Below are 21,271 nucleotides of genomic sequence, written 5' to 3' on the forward strand. Positions count from 1 at the left end.
AAATCAAAAATTTTCCAAAATTATCAAAAATTCGAAAAACCGAATTTCTTAAAATTCAACATTTTTTCTTCTCTTTTATGGCATTTAGCTTCAATATTTTTAGGCTTTTCATAAACACTTTAGTTATTTAATAGTCTGCACCCTTTGGTAAAAAATCTAAAATTACCAAAATTTATCAAAAATTCGAAAAACCGAATTTCTAAAAATTCAACATTTTTTTCTTCTATTTTATCGCATTGAGCTTCATCATTTTTGTGCTCTTCAAAAAAACACTTTACTTATTTAATAGTCTGCACCCTTTGGTAAAAAATCTAAAATTATCAAAAATTCAAAAAACCGAATTTCTTAAAATTCAACATTTTTTCTTCTCTTTTATGGCATTTAGCTTCAATATTTTTAGGCTTTTCAAAAACACTTTAGTTATTTAATAGTCTGCACCCTTTGGTAAAAAATCTAAAATTACCAAAATTTATCAAAAATTCGAAAAACCGAATTTCTAAAAATTCAACATTTTTTTCTTCTATTTTATAGCATTGAGCTTCATCATTTTTGTGCTCTTCAAAAACACTTTACTTATTTAATAGTCTCCACCCTTTGATAAAAAATCAAAAATTATCAAAAATTCGAAAAACCGAATTTCTTAAAATTCAACATTCTTTCTTTTTTTTATGGCATTTAGCTTCAATATTTTTGAGCTCTTCAAAAAAACTTTACTTATTTAATAGTCTCCACCCTTTGATAAAAAATCAAAAATTATTAGAAATTATCAAAAATTCAAGTTTTAAATAATTTAATTTAGAAATTATGAAAAATATAGGTTTTTGAAGAATTATAATTAAAAAATTGTTGTTAGTTGAATTCTCTTAAACAATTTTAGAAAATCAATTTAAATTTGCAATTTATTGGAAATGTAAAATTTAATTGAAATAAATTTTATATTTTAATGAATTTTATGTTATTTTACTTTTAAAAATTATTTTTAAATATTAATCGTATTTTTAAAGAATTCTAACTAAAAATTTGTTAAATAATTGAGTTTTTTTATTTGAAAATGTCAAATTTAATTGAAATATATTTTATATTTAAAAGAATTTTATTTTGTTACTTTTAAAAATTATTTTTAAATATAAATTTCTTATTTATTTGTAGACTTTAATAAATATAAATAGTATTTTTGAAGAATTCTAACTAAAAATTTGGGAAATAATAGAATTTCACATAAATTTAGAAATTAGAATTGAAATTATTACGAGGAGATAAAAAAAATTGAATATTTTTGTGATAAATCGGGGAGAAATCAGGGAAATTCAGAATCAATTGTTTGTAATTTTTGTGAATCAACTGCAATCAACTAAACCGAGTTAGTCGTTTAATTACATTTTTCGATAGCTACTCTTTTACAATTTTTTTTCAAACTTAAAACTATTTTTTTCTGATTTTTCAAAATTAATTATAAATTTATCTTATGAAAAATTAATTATTAATTAATTGTAAAATAGTGTTTATAAACTGGTTATTAATTCTATTATGTTCTACATTAATAATAATAATTCCAGATTTGTATTGAAGAACAGAGTTGAGAGCGTAATATTAACATCTTCTTAGCGTGGAAATAATCTGCCAGTGTGGCTCAAGTGAATCAAGTAAAGAGATAATGGGCGACTGATGGCAATGTCTTGTTGTGTCGCAGCTCGGCTGATTTATATCCCTACTCACAAGTAGAAAATCGCTTAATTGCTTCGAAGAGGCTGTCTTCGGGTCCTGACGGAATTATTCTTGATCCTCTTATATAGGACCAATGTGAGAGCATTAAATCGAGGTAGAATTTGTTTTTTTCTCTCTTTCCTTTGCAAAAGAGGATCCAAATAGTAATTATTATTATACAAAAAAATTTAACTGATGTACGATTCCAACACGTCTATTTAATTACAGTGTCAGATCTTGTTACAGCTCGTTTATTCAGACTGACAGTTTGCTTCTTGTGTTTCCGTAAGCGAGGAAGCGGTGTTTCAATTGCACTGCTGGAGATCGCGATCGGACACTGATAGCATTGTGATATTGCAATCAAGCTGCAAACAAGCCAGAATTAGAGATAGAAAGCGGGAATTATAACAGAGACCGAAGTACCATTACTTGATGGATAGAAGGTGTTTCTCGACAATTGAATATACCCGAGGGAACAACTGATGAGTATGCAAGTTTTAATGAAAAAAAAAAATCAGTACGAAGAATTGTTTTTACCCAGGACTGTAGATATTAGCTAGTAATCAACTTCCATTAAAAAAATTCATCAAAAAAATTTCAGCAAAAATCTTTACAGAAAATCATCCACTCAAGAAATTTTGACAATCAACAAAACTGTTTCCTGAGAAAAAAAATACCATCGTTGGAAATTATTTTAAACTCGTCCTTTAACGGTAAGTTTAACGGGAACAAAATTTCTTCCTGATTCTCTAAAATATATATATACATTTTTTTCTTCCTTCCTGTTTTTAACAGATACAATTATTAAAACCGCAGCAGATGCTATTTCATCACTAAAATTGAATTTCATTCAATAATCAATACCGCTACGAAAATGATGTTTTGAATATACGTTCCTGGGTTTCGCACGTCACGGAGATGCGTCATTATGCGTCGTCATAAGTAAAGAAAAAAAAAATGAGAGACTCTCAGAAGAGAGCGAATAAATCATAAACCACAACTACCAGCAGTGCTATGATAATGACACGTCCTGCATCCTGTGTGAATCCTTGTAAAAATCAACTGCGCGTTCAAAATATTGAATGTATGTATCTATATATGTACACATACCACCTGCCACATTAACGCAATCGAAAAATCCATACAATGTTACTTCCTTATCTTACCCTGCTGCAACATGATGACCCTTATGCAATGAGGTCTGATTTGAATACATCAATTTACAGGTGCAATTTTAAAAGAGAAATGGGTCATCGACAATTGAAAAAAAAAATCTTGTTTTGTGATATCGGATTTTAAATACAAATAGCGGTGACCACATCATCGGACTTTTATTTTTCTGGGAAATCTTTTAACACATAAGGTTAGTAAAAATTATTTCCATTTTATTGAATGGGAAAATTATTATTTTATTATTATATATTATTATTTTATTATTAATTATTAATTAATTTAATATTTATTATATTTAATTGATTTTTGTTGCTAATACAGGCCTGGGATAGTATAAATTTTTGTATTGTTTGCGATTATTTTTTCAAAAAGAAGGCAACTTTTTTCGACTTATTAACAAAAAATGCGACTTTTTCGATTTTTCTTCAAAATTTTGCAACAAAAAATAACTTTTTTGGTATAAAAAATAAAATGCAATTTATATCCATTATTATAGTATGAAAAATAATTGTAGTAAAATCTTTTACTTGACTATATTTTTAACTCATCGTTTAAGAATAACTTTTTGAAGATAATTTAGTTCTTTTAAAATATGTAATTAAAAATTTTTTGAAAGTTTATTGAGAAATATGTAATTGATATTTTTAGGCATTTCATTATAAAATTGATAAAAAATACAATTTTCAAGAATAATAAATGCAATTTTGAAAAATAATTAAATTATTAAAAATTTCAATGCAAAAAATAAAAAAAAAGTAAAAAGTGTAAATAAATAAATAAGTAAATAAATAAATGCAAACCATCAAATGGAAATTTGAAAATAAAATTTCATATAAATTATGTAGCTTCAAAAAATTATATTAGAATATTTTTTAAAAAGCAATTTGTATAACTTTATTATTATAATGATATTCAATTTTTTGAAGCTAATTTACATGAAGTTTCATTTTCAAATTTTTATTTGATGGTTTTCATTGAAATTTTTAATAATTCACTTATTAAGTACAAAATTAATTATCATTGTTTATATTTTTCAAATTTTAATATAATTCTCCGCAAGAATTCAATTATTTTTATAAATAGTAAAATTATTTGCAAAAATTCAATTATTTTTAACAAAATTTTAATCAAATTTCACGTAAGAATTCAATTATTTTCTAAAATTTTAATAAATCCTTCTAAACAATTCAATTATTTTTTAAATAGTAAAATGTTTGCAAAAATTCAATTATTTTCAGAACAATTTTAATTAAATTCCTCGGAAGAATTCTTCAATTTTTAACAATTTTTTAATATATTTCTAATAAATTTAATTATATATTCAAAAATCTTAATAAATTCTTTGCAAGAATTTAATTATTTTTATAAATAAGAAAATTCTTCGCAATAATTCAATTTTTTTATAAATAGTAAAATTCTTTGCAGGAATTCAATTATTTTCAAAACAATTTTAATTGAATTTCTGAAATCAAATATTTTCAAATATTTTCATAAAATTCAATTATTTCCTAAAATGTTAATAAATTCTTCGAAACAATTCAACTATTATTATAAATACTAAAATTCTTTGCAGAAATTAAATTATTTTTAATCCAATTTAAATAAAAATTACACTAAAGAATTTAATTATTTTCAAAAATTTACAGAAAATTCAATTTCAACAAGAATTTAAAATTTTCTAAAAATAATTTTTATAAATAGTAAAATTCTCCGTTAGAATTAAATTATTTTTACGAATAATAAAATTCTTCCCAGGAATTCCATTATTTTCAATACAATTTTAATAAACGTCAATTTATTTCAAAATCTTCAATTGAAATTATTAAAGAAACTCCATATTGTTAAAAAAAATTCAATGTTTTTTGTTACATATTTCGGAAAATTTAAAAATCTTCAAATAAAAAAAAATAATTTAATTAAAATTTTTTAAAACATCAATTTTTTTAAAATTATTTATAAAATTTGGAAGAAAATGGTAATTTTTAGAATTTTTAATTAACGCTCATCAAGAAATTGATTAGCTCTAGAAATTGGCCAAACTTTTTTTTAAAAAAATTCAATTATTTTTGAAAAGTCAGATTTCAATATTTTTAAAAATCTTTCTTTGAATTTTTACAAATTTTAACAGTAATATTGTTTATTAATTTTAATCTATTAATATTTACTCTATTTATTGTTTTTGATTATTAATTTTATTCGCGGAAAGATGTAATTGAAAATATTAAAAATAATTGAATTTTAAAAAGTTAGGATAATGAAAAAATTTTGAAAATTACTTTTTAAAAAAATATTTTAATATAATTTTTTGAAATTACTTTTGATTAATTTGTTTATTTTCATTTTTTTACAACTATTGAAAATTATTGTAATTTGAATTCTTTAAAAACTAAATTATTTTTCTAATATTTTCAAAAAAATCTTTTACTAAAATTCAATTATTTTTAAAAAATTTACAAAATTTAAATAATTTGTAAATTTTTAAATAATAATTGAAATCAATAATTGAAAACTTTATTATTTTTAAAAAATTATGATTATCTATTTTTAAAAAACGAATTTTAAGAATTTTTTTACTCTAATTTTTTTAAATCATTTAATTTCATTGAAAACGATTTTTTCGACTTCTTTTGTAACTCCAGTCGTCTAAAGGGACGATTTTTGCGCCTAAAAGTTGATCCGAGGCCTGCTATTATTATTATTTTTCTTTTATTGTTTTATTTTCTTTTTTTATTTGCTATTATCGAGAAATTAAAAATTATTTATAATTTCCAGGACCATTTTGAAGATTGAATGCAGCGATTGGAAATTTCATTGAAAATATTCGAGGGAAATTGAAAATGGAAAAAGATTTGAAAGTTGGATGCCGTGAATGGAAATTTTGTTGAAAATATTCGACGGAAATTGAAAATAGAAGAAGATTTGGAAATTGGACGCAGTGAATGGAAATTTTGTTGAAAATATTCTATGGAAATTGAAAATGGAAAAAGATTTTAAGATTGGATGCAGTGAATGGAAATTTTAATGAAAATATTCGATGGAAATTGAAAATGGAAGAAGATTTGAAACTTAGACGCAGTGAATGGAAATTTTGTTGAAAATATTCGAAGGAAATTGAAAATAGAAGAAGATTTGAATATTCGACGCAGTGAATGGATATTTGGTTGAAAACTTCGTTGGAGGGAAATTGAAAATAGAAGAAGATTTGAAGTATAAGGGAAGATTGAAGAAAAGCAAAGTTTACCTTTCTCCTTACCACCCAGAGTTTCCGGAATCACGTCCTGTGTTGATAGTTGATGACGAACGAGTGTCTTACGAGACTTAACTGATCAGCAAGCGAAGACACGCGCCATTGAGCACGCGCCCGTAGATCTGACATCTCGACGCCCGACACCAGGAACACGTGACCGGAGGCTCGTTATCCGCGGCATCCTTTTCTTCCCTTCTACTCTCTTCTTTCTTTCATCGTTTTATCCTTTTCTGCTTTCATCCTCTCGGAAGACACGCGCCCACTGTCCAAGTGTTTTCCCCGAGTACCATATTCTTTTTTCCATTCAGGAAATTAACACTCACAAGGCTCACAAGTAAGCAGTTGTTTTTTTATATTTTTAGATTTTCTATTTCAATTCTAAAAATCCTAAAGTTTCAATCAATCAAAATCAAAAATTCGACGTTTGAAAATTCATTAATTGAATAGAAATATTTTTATTTCTATTCAAACGTCGAATTTTTTATTTCGAACAATGAATTTTATTTCGAATGGAAAAAAAGGAAAATTTAACCCTGAACGAACATTTTTTTTGTTTTCAGTAGGTATACGAGAAAATTGGAATTTAATTTTCCTTTTTTTGATGAAACATAATTAAATATGTGAATGTGGAATTTGAAAGAAAAATTTTGCTTGTGCATTGTGAACAACGGTGGCGAGAACAAGTCGGAGTTTTAACGATCCTTACGATCGGATATCTCTTCTTTCTTCTCGATAGTCTCATACGCGAGATCTTTAAGACCCGGGAAAAATTTGGAGCGCGCATACCTTAGGACCAGTAGTCCCAGGGGAGAGAAGTCCACTGTAAAAGAGGAGTTAACAGAGAGTGAGAGAGAGAGAGGCTACTAAATATTGTGTTGCTGAGAATACAGGGTCGTGGACACGTGTAAGCTGGCCGCGAGATTCCATATGAGCAGATCGGCCCGCCGATTATACGCTAATTCAACGCAAATTCCTTCTCGAAGATATCTGTATCGCTTACATACATCAGGAGAAAGAGAAGGAAGAAGACAGAGACAAATTTCAGTAGCTGGCATTCACGTTCACAATATACTTTTCCCATGTGGTGGTCAGGTTAGATTATAATTTTTCAAGATTCATGTCTTACCCGCTTCTCTAAACTGATCCAATTTCTCTATAAAAACAACTGGTAACTAAGACTGTTGAGAAAATATTTCTTCTTAGAAGAAAGTCTTCTACAAGGAATAGGCCTCGGGTAATAAGACTTTTTCCATATTTTTTCAATTATTTTCAAAAAGTGACAATTTTTTCGACTTATTTTCAAAAAATGCGATTTTTCTTACACATATAGCGAAAAAAACAACTTTTGGTATTATAAAATGCTACTTATTTTGATTTTCAGGGTTTAAAAAATAAGTATAGTCAATTTTTTTTCTCTAAACTTCCTAACTTCTTTTTTTTCACAAATTCATAGTTTTTGGTCAACATTAAAAATATTGGAAAACTTAAACTGTCATTAAATTAAGTTTTCAACCTCAAAAAAAGGAAAATAATCCCATGAACAGTTACAGTGGAAATTTTTATAAGAAATTGGATTTTTATATTCCAACAATTGAATTTTCCAAAAAATTTCTAACAATTGAAAGTTTTTTTCTCAATTGAAATTTCTTTGAAATTAATTAAATTTTTTGAGTATCAAATTAATTGAAAAATTTTCAAATAATCCAACTTTTGTAAAATTGAATTGAAACGGATTGAATTTTAAATTGTATTTTAAATGAATTTTCCTTCACTTTTTTGAATTTTTTCATTTTTTGAAACTTATTAACTTTCTGCAAATTATTATAAACTATTGATGTAGAAATTAATTTGAGTTGGAAATTCTAGAAAATAATTGAATACTAGAAGGGTTGTAGTCGAGATTTTTGGAAATAATTAAATTTCGGGTTTTCAATATTGCAATTTTTGATGAATTGAATTTTGAATAATTTTTTCTTAAAAATTTCTGGAAATTATTCAAAATAATTGATTTAGAGAACAATTTTCAATTAAAAATTCTGGAAATTAAATTTTGGAAGAGTAGAAAGAAGAATATTAGAAGGGTTGTAGTTGAAATTTTTAGAAATAATTGAATTTCATGTTTTCAATATTAAAATTTTTGAAGAATTGAATTTTGAATAATTTTCTCTGAAAATTTTCTGAAAATTATTCAAAATAATTGATTTAGAGAACAATTTTAAATTAAAAATTCTGAAAATTAAATTTTAGAAGAGTACTAGAAATTTTTTTTCATTTGAATTTTTTTTAAATTAGTTGAATTTTTCAAATATAAAATTAATTCAAAAGTTTGTTGTAGAGGAAATTTTTTTTTAATTGAAATTTCTTTGAAAGTAGTTGAATTTTTTAAATGTAAAATTTTAAATGTAAAACGAATTGAATTTTAAATTGCATTTAAAATATATGAACTATTTTTTACTTTTTTATAATTTTCTAAAACATCGAAACTCTCTGAAAATATTAAAAAAAATTTATTTAGAAAAGAATTTAGGTTAAAAATTCTAGAAAATAATTGAATATCAGAATTTTTTTTTTAGACATTTTTAGAAATAATTAAATTTCTAAAGGTTAAAAGGTTACAAAATTTTCGAATAGTAGAAAAAATGTTGTAAAACTGAATTGCTAGTAATTGAATTTTAAATTTTATTTTAAGTGGACTTTTTCTTTGAATTGAAATTTGAAATTCAAATCTTAATGAATTTTCAAAGAATTTTCTTAAAATTAATTAAAATAATTGATTTGTAAAAGAATTTAAGTAAAAAATTCTAGAAAATAATTAAATTTTGTAGAAGTTACAGTAGCAATTTTTAAAAATAATTAATTTTCAGATGGTTTCAAATTAGAAAATTTTGAAAAGTTCAATTTATAAATTTTATATAAAATTTAAATTACATTTTCATAATATGCATTTGAAAAATTATTAACTTCTTGAGAAGTTTTAGTCGAAAATTCAAGAAAATAATTAAACTTTGGAAGAATTGCTAACTTTGAAAGAAAATGCAATTGCATTTTCAATTTTTAAAAGTAAGAAACTTCAGAGAATTAAAAAATTAAAATTTAAAAAAAATTTAATTTCCATGGATATTACTACAAATTTTTAAATATTTTTTATTTAACAAGTTTATTGAATTTTTGAATTCGAAATATTCAAAAAAAATTCAGTTATTAGAAAATTTTTATTAACATATTTTGAAGATTATTGAATTCCCGAATGTAATTACTTTCCACAGTTAATTAATTGAAAAATTATCAAAGAATTGCTAATTTTATTAAGTTTTAAAGAAACAAATTTTTAATTATCGGGAATTTTATTACAATTTGTTAAAACTAATCTTATTTTTGAAGAAATTTGTACAAAATTATGTAAAAATCTTTTGAAAATAATTGAATTTTACGAAAATTTAGAATTTAAATTATCAGAATAAGGAAAGAAAATAACTTTTAAAAATAATATTGAATTTTACGAAAATTTAGAATTGAAATTATCAGGGGAACAAAAAATCTTTTGAAAATAATTAAATTTTAAGAAAATTTGGAATTGAAATTATCAGAATAAGGGAAGAAAAAAACTTTTCTGAAAATTAGGGAAAAGTCGTAAAAAACCCTGAATTAAATTCGACTGTTTTCGTAATTTGAATCGACTAAAATTTTTTTAGGTCCGAGCCCTGAAGGAAAGAACGATTTTGCTCCTTAGAGCAAAAGAGAAGAAGAAGAAGAAGAAGAAGAAATATGAAAGAAATATTAACTGTTAGGAACGGAAGTTATGAAATCGGTGTGTGCGCAAGTGCGCGGGTTTAGGTCCCGAAAAAGGCGCAAAATTGTGGGAGAAAAGGTTCGTCGTTCGTATGATACGGTTGTGCGCAAAAATAAGTGCGAAATGTAAAATGTATAATTTGTGCGTGTTTTATTAGTCCGAACTTTATGTAGTATTGTTAATTATACTCATTTGTTAATATTCTTTTTGAACCGGTTATTTACATAATATAATTGTTAATTTTCTTTGAACGTTCTGTGTTTTATTTTATTAGCACTCACTTGGAAATTATCTCCTTTCCACGCTTTCCACTCGACTATACTGATAAAGTATTTTTTCTAACAATTCAGAAGTGGAATAAAATAAAAAAGGAAATCCGAAGTGAAAGTAACGTAAATTTTTTTTTAAACGAAATTAGTAACATTTATCGTTTAAAATTGTGTTGAAGTGTGAACAAGAAAAACGTGGTCTGTGAAAAATCCACAATGGCGTCGTTCAGAGTTTAGAATGTGCGCGGGTGAATAATGTGATTGAAAACTGAAAGAAGATTCGCAAACATGGCAGAGGGACGAAACAACGTAATTAATCTACAAGATTTCGAGGATTTTGAGCAGTATATGAATTTAACTCCAGAACAAGGGGTTTTTATAAGGCCAGGTGCACGTGGTCGAGGTAGAGGTACACCGAACCCTAGCAATCGTGCCGGAAATGAACAGAGAGTTGGAGATGCCGAGAATTCCCGAAGAGTCGACGCAAACGTTCCTCAACAAGGTGATCAAAACCTCGGAAACTTACGAATACGTACCGGACTTTTCCAAGATGGTGGGGATAATTCAAATATGGCGCCAGCAGCTACAGGATCGTTCCCTGGCAATATGCCCCCTCTTCGACCATCCCTTCCACAACCCCCCTCTTTTCAATTTCCACCTCCAGTGCTAAGGCATGATAACGGAAGCAGCACTCACTTGGAAAATATGATGGCTCATTTATTGGAAGAAGGAAGACGTCGAGATCAAATGATGATGAACCTTTATGAACAACTGTTAACTAGAGATCAACGAAGTGCAAATCCCCCTGTACAAAATCCCCCTGTACAAAATCCAATCGCGAATTATCATATTATGCCTGATTTATCAAAAAGCATAAACGATTTCTCAGGCGAGATTGGTACTTCACGTGCTAAGGAATGGTTAGATACCATTGATGGTATGAAAATTTTGCATCAATGGCCTGACAACTTTGCACTTGAAACTGCTCGCACGCACATGAGAGAAGGCGCACAAGAATGGTACCAAATCAGAAGAACCGAATTAACGACTTGGGAATTATTTCGCGCAGCTTTCGCAAGAAGTTTCATTGTTTATGACAACTTACCTCAGAAATGGACGAAAATGAAAGAACGAGTTCAAGCACACAACGAACCGTTAACTACGTATTATTTCCACAAAATTAAATTGTGTCGTGAGTTGAATCTTGGTACTGCCGATATTAAGGAATTGGTTTTAATTGGTTTATGGTCACGTGAACTGTGCAATGCAATGTCAGCGAAAAATCACGCCGATGTTGACAGTTTACTTCATGATATGTTAAATTTCGAACGCATTCATACGGAACGAGGTGAACGCATACGCGCTAAAAAGGATAGTAAATCAGATTCCACGAATAAGCAATCGCAAAAAGCACAATCAGCTGATAATTCGAAAGACGAAAAATCGAGTTTCAAACCTTCTGGTCAAGCAAATCCGGATCGACGACCTCCTGTCCGCAACGCAGAAGGACAACCAAAGTGCTACAATTGCAATAATTACGGACACATTTCAAAAAATTGCCCTGACCCACCAAAAGTTGTTACATGTACTAAATGTAGGGAGCAAGGCCATACACAACGGCATTGTCCTAAGGAACCGAATGTTCTCAAAAGGGAAGTGAATCAAGTGGAACAAACTGAACCAGATCACACGGTGCGGAAGTACATTAAAGAAGTGAAAGTGAATGATAATGTTTTAGTTGGATTAATCGATTCGGGTGCAGCGGAATGCACAATTAAAAAGTCTTTGGTCGAGAAATATAAATATCCAATTCGTGAACAAAATATAGTGTTAAAAAGTTTCGGACCACAACACTTTTTGACAAATTGTCCCGGTTTTGTGGAGGCACAAGTATCAGTGGACGGAGTTACAGTGCCAAGTGTTCGATTGTTAATAGTGCCGGACGAAAATCAAATAGTGGACGTGCTAATCGGAAGATCGTTTACTGACTCCAAATTGGTTGATTATTATAAAGTAGCTGACATGCTTACTTTTATTAACAGTGAATTTTCTCGTTTAGCAAGTGTAACAGTGCCGGAATCTTCATCAATAAATTTGACAGTGCCAAATAATATTGAGTTGCCCCCACATTCGATCAATTTTATACAGGTCGTACATGACGACGATCAGTTCGTGATACCAGTGATGAACGTAGAACGTGAACCCTATAAATTAAAAGAAGGATCCGTCATCGCAGAAGCATCGATTGTTCCCCCCCCGCCAGTTCTTCAAGAACCAGCATTACCAAGGAACATGGAACCGATTCTTCCAGAAGAGATCGTCGCTGAGGAAAATCTGTCAGGTGACATATTGATGGATTTAACAGGTATTTTAAATAAATATCGTACGTGTGTCGCGAAAGATATTACGGAGATCGGATGTACAAGTTACATTCAGATGGACATTCAAGAACTTCCTAATAGTAGACCGGTAGTCCGAAAACCATATGTAATGAGTGAGGGAGAACGTAAAATGACGCGAGAAATATTAAAAGCGTATCGGGAGTTAGGATATGTTACCGATACTAATTCAACGTACGCAAGTCCAGTATTTTTAATTAAAAAGAAAAACGGAGAATATCGGCTTGTTGTAGATTATCGCGCGTTGAATCTCCAAACGTTAAGAATACATTTCCCTCTCCCCAACATCGATGACCAACTTCTGAGACTGGGAGATTGCGGCTTGTTTATTGTATTGGACTTAGCGCAGGGGTACATGCAAGTTCCCCTCTCCGCTGAGGCTCGAGCGAAGACCGCCTTTATCACTCCAGACGAGTCAGGTGAATTTACGCGCATGATTTTCGGTCTTATGAATGCCCCCTTCTACTTCTCGAAATTAATGTCACGCGTATTGAGCCCGCTTAGAGACGAAGGAGTATTATTTTATCTAGACGACATTTTAATCTCCGGAAAGGATTGGCCCACCCTTCGCCAACGTTTTATTGCGGTATTAGAGGCGTTACAAGAAGCAGGGTTGGCGATAAATCTAAAAAAATGTCAATTTCTATTGTCTAAGATTTCGTATTTAGGTTTCGAGATTTCGAAAAATGGAATTCAGCCGGGAAAATCAAAATTAGAAGCAATTTCGAATTTTCCTACCCCCAAGAATGTTCACGATGTACGACGATTTTTAGGACTCATTGGTTTTTTTCGACGGTATGTTCATAAATTCGCGACTATCGCTGCTCCATTATATAGTTTGTTAAAGAATAATCAAATCTTTAAATGGGAAGAGGAGGAAGAAAAATCTTTTCGTTCCTTAATTAATACGTTAGTTAAAGCTCCAATTTTGCAACCGTTTCAACCCGATTTACCAACAGAATTACATACAGATGCAAGTGCGTTAGGATTAGCGGCAATGCTTATGCAACGAAATGCATCAAATCAATTGCAACTGGTGTATGCTATTAGTCGGCGAAACAGTGACCCTGAACGTTCTTACCATTCAAGTAAATTAGAGCTTCTTGCAGTTGTATGGGCGATAACGCGATTTCGAAGATGGTTAATTAATATAAGGTTTACTGTTGTCACGGATTGTAGCGCATTATTATATTTAAATACACATAAATCGAAAAACCCTCAAATCGTTCGTTGGTGTAATGCTCTTTCTGAATATAAATTTGATGTAGTTCATCGTCCGGGAACAAAGTTGGCGCATGTTGATGCACTTAGTCGCGCGCCTGTTGAAGGAGACGATTCGAATGATTTCATGGAACATTGTGAAGGCATATTTAATTTAGTACAACCCGAGCAAGAAATTTTAACTTTTCAATTCGTCGATGAAAAATTAAAACGTAAGAAAGAAATTTTGTTAAAAACGGAAAGCGAGCGAACTAAAGCGGAAAAGTCGGAAATACAAGATTATGAATTAATAAATTCAATTTTATACAAACGAGAAGGCGTGAAGAAACTATTTGTTGTACCAACTGCAATGAGAAAAAGTCTAGTCATACGATATCATGACCTTCAAAGTCACCCGAGTGCAGATCGTACTGTAGAAAAGATTCGTGAATTCTACTTTTTCCCAGGAATGTATCGTTACACACGGCAGCATGTTAGAAGCTGTATTCAATGTATCTTGTCTAAATCAAAAACAGGTCGGCAAGCTGGACAATTACACCCGATAAATCCCGGAACTAGACCTTTTGCGAAAGTTCACGTTGATCACGTAGGTCCATTTGTGACAACAGCATCGAGAAATACACATGTTTTAGTTTTAACTGATACGTTAACGAGATTTGTAATTTGTAAAGCGGTTAGAGATACTAAAGCGTTAAATGTAATTCGTGTTTTAGAAGATATTATTCTCGATTTCGGAGCACCAGAGAGGATAATAACAGATCGAGGAACATGCTTCACGTCGAAAGCATTTTTGGATTTTTGTGAGAAACACGGAATGAAGCATACGGTCAATTCCCCCAGACACCCTCAAGCTAACGGATTAGTCGAACGCACTAATTCAACGTTGATACCAGCAATTCAAGCAAACATTATGCATCGTCAAGGTCGAGATTGGGATAAGCATCTCAAAAAAATTCAACGGGATTTGAACGCCTCTCCCAACAAGACAACAAAAAAAAGTCCCTTCGAGTTAGTTTACGGATTCATCAACCGCCACGACGAAGGCCCGTTACGCAGTTTCACGATTGAGGATGAAGAACGTGTAACTTCCCCAAGTCAACTTCAGGAGGAAGCAAGAAGGAATTTTGAGAACGAACAACTCCGTTATAAAGAAAAATACGACCAGAAACACAATCCAAATGTAAAGTTTGTTGTTGGTGACGTTGTCTTCATGAAAGATGCTCCGCAAATCACTCATGAATCAACGAAATTACAGAGAAAATTTCGAGGACCGTTAGTGGTTAACAAGATTTATCCTAGTGATACGTATGGCGTAACCAGTTTACAGTTGGATTCGCGTGGACACAGGTATGCGTCTACAGCCCATGCGAGCCAATTGAAATGTTGGACTGCTAAAACCAGCGACGAAATTTCCGACGACGAGGACAACGAAGAAGATCACGAAGAGAGTATTTCATTACACGAAAAAGAAGATCAACGAGTTATAGAAGTCGAATGCGAGAATGGTAACGACGAGTATGGGAGTGAAAAGGAAATTGTTGCGAGGCCCAGACGTACTGTAAAACGTCCTAAGAGGTTCGATGAATTTTTAATGTAATTTTGAGTTTTGCTTTTTTTTATGTAAAGTTTATTTTTCTCATTTGTGTGTGTTATGTGTCACTCGAGGACGAGTAATTATGTCAGGATGCCCGAGTGTTAGGAACGGAAGTTATGAAATCGGTGTGTGCGCAAGTGCGCGGGTTTAGGTCCCGAAAAAGGCGCAAAATTGTGGGAGAAAAGGTTCGTCGTTCGTATGATACGGTTGTGCGCAAAAATAAGTGCGAAATGTAAAATGTATAATTTGTGCGTGTTTTATTAGTCCGAACTTTATGTAGTATTGTTAATTATACTCATTTGTTAATATTCTTTTTGAACCGGTTATTTACATAATATAATTGTTAATTTTCTTTGAACGTTCTGTGTTTTATTTTATTAGCACTCACTTGGAAATTATCTCCTTTCCACGCTTTCCACTCGACTATACTGATATAGTATTTTTTCTAACATAACATACGAAGATATGGAATATTAATATCCATTTGGAATCCAAGAGAATAAGGTACATATTTTAAATTGCAAGGCTTTTTATATTATATAGTTGAAATTGGAACAAAAGATTTTAAAAAAAGGAAAGAAATGTAGTAGCTTTGCTTTTAGAAAAATTAATTACCATCGGTGAGTTTAAAGGTTGAAAGAAAATGTGGTGCGTGTAAGGAAGCTACCGGTACATACCATATTGAGAGTCCTTGGTACAGGGGCAAAGATTTATCATTGTGTCGGCAAACATACCATTCTTTTACGGTGCGAAACCCCGACAGGGTGCAGCATTCACAAATTAAGGAGCGCCAAAGTCAGTGGCGGAAGGTATGGCGCTATCGCGCTTCATAAAACTTCGTTAGCATACTGAAAGTAGACGGCAGCTGGGTTAGTTATACTAACCAAGGGGATGAGACCGAGAGCCGAAGGTGCAAAAGGTCACGTTGAATTTTCAAAAAACTCTCAATTTTTCCTCGGGAAAAAAAGAAAACATATTTTCTACTCTGACATAAAAATCATCAAAATTGTAAGTTGTGCGATTCCATGGGAGATTTTAGTTTTTTCGGAGTAAGTAAACCAATTGCAATGAAACTTAGGAATTTTAATCTACACATAAAAAGAAACATTTCCACCAAATATTACGTCAAAATATTCAGTAGTTTTTGAGATGTCAAAATTTTGGAAAAATTTTGAAATCGTTATATCTTCTTTCCATCTTAACCAAATCACTTAATTCTTTTTGGAAAAAATTCAGCATAAAAAAACGAAAAAATTTTTCATATTATGTTTATAAAAAATTTTTATAAACAAAAAAGTTATTAAATAATAATTGAATAACTTTTGCACGACTAAACGAAATTGATTGAGACAAACACTGAACAAATCTTCACTGTGGTTTTTTTAAGATTCCGAAAAAAACATGGTACATCACGAAACATTTTTATACAATATTTTAATATTTTTGTTCACTTTTGAGCGTAAACATTAAAAGTTTCTGCTACTTTACGTGCAAATTCAGATGCGCGCGCAGACCTCTCTCTCTGAAACCGGAAATTCGTAGATGATTAGAAAGAGAGGTCTGCGCGCGCATCTGAAATTGCACGTAAAGTAGCAGAAACTTTTAATGTTTACGCTCAAAAGTGAACAAAAATATTAAAATATTGTATAAAAATGTTTCGTGATGTACCATGTTTTTTTCGGAATCTTAAAAAAACCACAGTGAAGATTTGTTCAGTGTTTGTCTCAATCAATTTCGTTTAGTCGTGCAAAAGTTATTCAATTATTATTTAATAACTTTTTTGTTTATAAAAATTTTTTATAAACATAATATGAAAAATTTTTTCGTTTTTTTATGCTGAATTTTTTCCAAAAAGAATTAAGTGATTTGGTTAAGATGGAAAGAAGATATAACGATTTCAAAATTTTTCCAAAATTTTGACATCTCAAAAACTACTGAATATTTTGACGTAATATTTGGTGGAAATGTTTCTTTTTATGTGTAGATTAAAATTCCTAAGTTTCATTGCAATTGGTTTACTTACTCCGAAAAAACTAAAATCTCCCATGGAATCGCACAGTTAACATTTTTTTTCACAATTTTTAAACTGAGTTTACTATTTAGAAAGTTTCTTTTAGTTCCTTTTACTCTTTTCGTTTCCTCTTCTGAAATTTCTGTCACTGTGTTTTCAGGGTTGCCACGCAACCTGGAAAACCTAGAAATTTCAGGGAATTTTAAAAACCTTGAAAAAAACTAAAGTTATTGTGTTTATTCTTGAAATCTCATTTTACTTGAATATTTCAAAATTAATTCAATTTTAAAAGAGTTTACAATTTTCATGAGTAGATGAACTTCAAAGGGTTTTAATTTTGAATTTTGTAAAATTTTAATTTTGAATGAATTTTATTAGAAATCTTGAAGAACGTAGATTTCTGAAAAATTTTAATAATTCAAATTCTTCTGAAATTAGTTACATTTTTTTAATATATATTTAACTAGTTATTAAAAAATAATTAATTTATAGAAGAATTTTAGTTCAAAACACTAAAAGAAATTAAATTTTGAAGCAATTACAAATTATTGCAGAAATTCAACTATTTTCAAAAGTAGTAAAATTCTTTTCTGAAATTCAATTATTTTCGAAAATTTTAATAAATTCTTGGCAAAATTTCAATTTTTTTTTCAAAAACTTTCCTCAATTCAATGATTTTTAATATCTACTACTTAAATAAAAATTATTTTCATAAATTATTATTCAAATATGTTCCATAAATTATTATTCATTTATTTTCATAAATTATTATTCAATTATTTTCATAAATTATTATTCAATTATTTTCATAAATAATAAAATTTTTTACAAGGATTCAATTACATATTTTCGTAAATAATAAAATTTTTTTTTGGAATTCAATTATTTTCGTAAATAATAAAATTATTTTTATAAACTGTAAAATTCTTGGCAAGAATTCAATTATGTTTGTAAAAAATAAAATTCTACTAAGAAATACAATTATTTTCAATACAATTTTAATAAAATTTGTAGGAGGAAATTCAACTATATTCAAAATAGTTTTAATAAAATTTCTCTATCAGGTTCAATTATTTTTAAAAATTGTAGTAAAATTTTTCTAAACAATTCAATTGTTCTTTTTAATTTTTTAATCAAAATTCTTTGTAAATTTTAATTATTTTCAAAGCATTTTTAATTGAATTTCTTCAAAGAATTAAATTATTTTCAAAAATTTGAATGAAAATTGCTTTATAGCAATTTTATGAAGAACGATTTTATTAAAATTGTATTAAAAATATTTGAATTCCTGAGAAGAATTTTATTATTTATAAAAATAATTTAATTCTTGCAAATAATTTTACTAATTTATAAAAATAATTGAATTGTTCTGAAGAATTTATTAAAATTTTAGAAAATAAATGAATTTTATGTAAATATCTAAAAATAATTTAATTTTTTTGAGGAATTCTATTAAGATTGTTTTGAAAACAATTTAATTCTTTTGAGGAATTCTATTAAAATTGTTTTGAAAATAACTGAATTTCTACAAAGAATTTTACTATTTATAGAAACAGTTAAAATAAACAAGGAGTTTATTAAAATATTAAGAAAAATTGAATTGTTTTGAAGAATTTTATAGAAATATTTGAAAATACATAATTAAATTCTTTCGAGAAATTCAATTAAAAAATTTAAAATTGTTTAAAAAATAATTGAATTTCTGGAAAATATTTTTATTAAAATTATGCATATTCAAAATAATTGTATTCATCAGAAGAATCTTATTATCTTTTAAAAATAATTGAATTCTTTCAATTTTTTTGACGAATATTTTTTTAAATTGCATTGAAAGTAATTTAATTTTCATATAGAATTTTTAAAAAATATTTTGAGAATAATTAAATTAAATTAAATATTTAAAAATAAAAAATCAAGTTTTAATTATTATAAAACATGAAGAAATCGATGACTCCGAGTCGAAGACTCGAAGTCATCGATATTTTCATGTTTTATAATAATATTCTTAAAAGATATTGAATTTGGAATTTTTGAAAATCTTAATTCCTATGGAAAAATAATAATTTGGTAAAATATAAATGTAGTTTTAAAAACCTGGAAAAATTCCGTTGTTTAACGTGGAATAGTTAGGGAATTTGAAATGAACAAAAGCGTGGCAACCCTGAATTCTTTTCTGTTTCTTTTTTTCTGTTTTAGAAAAAGTATATCTGTGAATCTCTTAGTAAATTCTGGACAATGCCATGTTCGTCATTAGTATATACACCACCTTTTGTTAGAGGGGGTGTTGTTAGGATGAGCTTTTCCGTTACTAATGAAGGTCCACGCAGCTTCATCAACCTCGCATGAAGGGAATTCAGACACTGTTTTTTAATTCACCGAGGACACGCTGGATTAAAACACATGGACACCAAGGAAGAGCAATCTTGCGAATCACGTCGGGAGAGACATCGTATATATATTTTTATTGGTGCGAAAGAATGAACCGTACATGTCGGTTATATGTGAGGGAATTAAATACTGGAACGAATGCGAAAAAAACTAGCATTTGCATACGCAATTTTTCGAAACATCAACCATGATCAATGGTATCCGGGCATAATTAAGTGCTTAATTTCATCACGTCCTTTACGCTCGATTAAATTTTATTTGCTGCTCGTCTACAAGGTAATAAAATTTACCATTAAGATATTATAGAAAATCATTTGCTTCTTACTATCTTTCTTATAATTTTAATATTCTCTTTTTTTAATAATTTTCATTTATCTTTTTTATAATTTTAATTTCTTTTGCATATTGATTAATTTCTTTTCCATATTTTTTTACAAGGTTGCCACAAAAATTTAATTTTGTTTTTCCCTGATTTCCAGATAAAATCATGACTTTTTCCCTCACCCAAAAGAATATTCTGCTTTACCTACTCTAAAAATTATTGGAATTTTAATATTTAACATTTTAATTTCAGAATTGGACGAATAGAAGTTGAGGATATAATGGGAATATAAGTTGATTGATTTTTTATTTTCAAGTCTCGAGTGCAAGCGCTGTCGCAATTCATTCAGAAAATGTCTTCCCGTGTCGACGTCGCTTAATTCGCAAATATTTCACTTACATTGCGAAAATACGCTCTACAGCTGCTCACGTCTTGTCTACAACCTTTCCCCATAGTACACAGAATCCGCGAAAGACGGCAGAGACGAGGGTGACGATTGGTCGATGGCCTTAGAAACGAAATTTTCGACCAACAATTTAAATTTACTCGTGTCTTTAATTTCTTTACCATTTTTTTTTGTTTCATTCGTGCTTTCATTTCTCGAGTCTTACGATGCGAATGAATGTTACAAAAAAAAGTGTCTGCTGAGAGAGAGAATTAATTTTTCCTATGAAAAATTATTTTTTCTGAAAATATTTACATTTTGCAAATATTTATCTTCTAAAAATATTTATTTTTGGGAAATATTTATTTTCAGAAACACCAGATTCTGCATTGACCTTTATATACCTGCTTTTAAATAATATTCTCTTCGAAAATGAAAAGGTCTTGTTTAAAATTATTTTATATTGTTCATTAAATTAAAATGACATTTAGCTCAACAAAAAATTATTTAATTATTTTTTTCAATGATACAAATAAATTAATTTTTTTGGTTTACTTTCTACAGACTGCACTTCACTGGGGCGCAAAACACGGAGATGAGGATATCGTCAAACTGATAGCTGGCACATATAGGGACTATATAAAAGGCGTTAATGAAACTTCGGTAAGTACGCACCTGCAATGATTTAATAAGTCTGATATAAAATTGCAACATCTCGAAATTAATTTGATTTTTTATAAATTATTAATAGAGATAAATATTTTTTTG

The 21,271-nt window shown here is 28.7% G+C and overlaps 1 protein-coding gene across 3 annotated transcripts in view; it reads left to right on the forward strand.

Moving 5' to 3' along the window:
* LOC122507464 (ankyrin repeat domain-containing protein SOWAHB) overlaps positions 1-21,271 on the forward strand; it is a 229,485-nt gene that overhangs the window by 191,050 nt on the left and 17,164 nt on the right. For all 3 annotated transcript variants that reach the window (XM_043620195.1, XM_043620187.1, XM_043620203.1), the window contains one exon: positions 21,068-21,166. In XM_043620195.1, the coding sequence (XP_043476130.1) occupies positions 21,068-21,166 (99 nt within the window). The remainder of the gene's footprint in view (positions 1-21,067; positions 21,167-21,271) is intronic.

This window comes from Leptopilina heterotoma, unplaced genomic scaffold, assembly GCF_015476425.1.
Source record: "Leptopilina heterotoma isolate Lh14 unplaced genomic scaffold, ASM1547642v1 Lhet_114, whole genome shotgun sequence".
Classification (NCBI taxonomy): domain Eukaryota; kingdom Metazoa; phylum Arthropoda; class Insecta; order Hymenoptera; family Figitidae; genus Leptopilina; species Leptopilina heterotoma.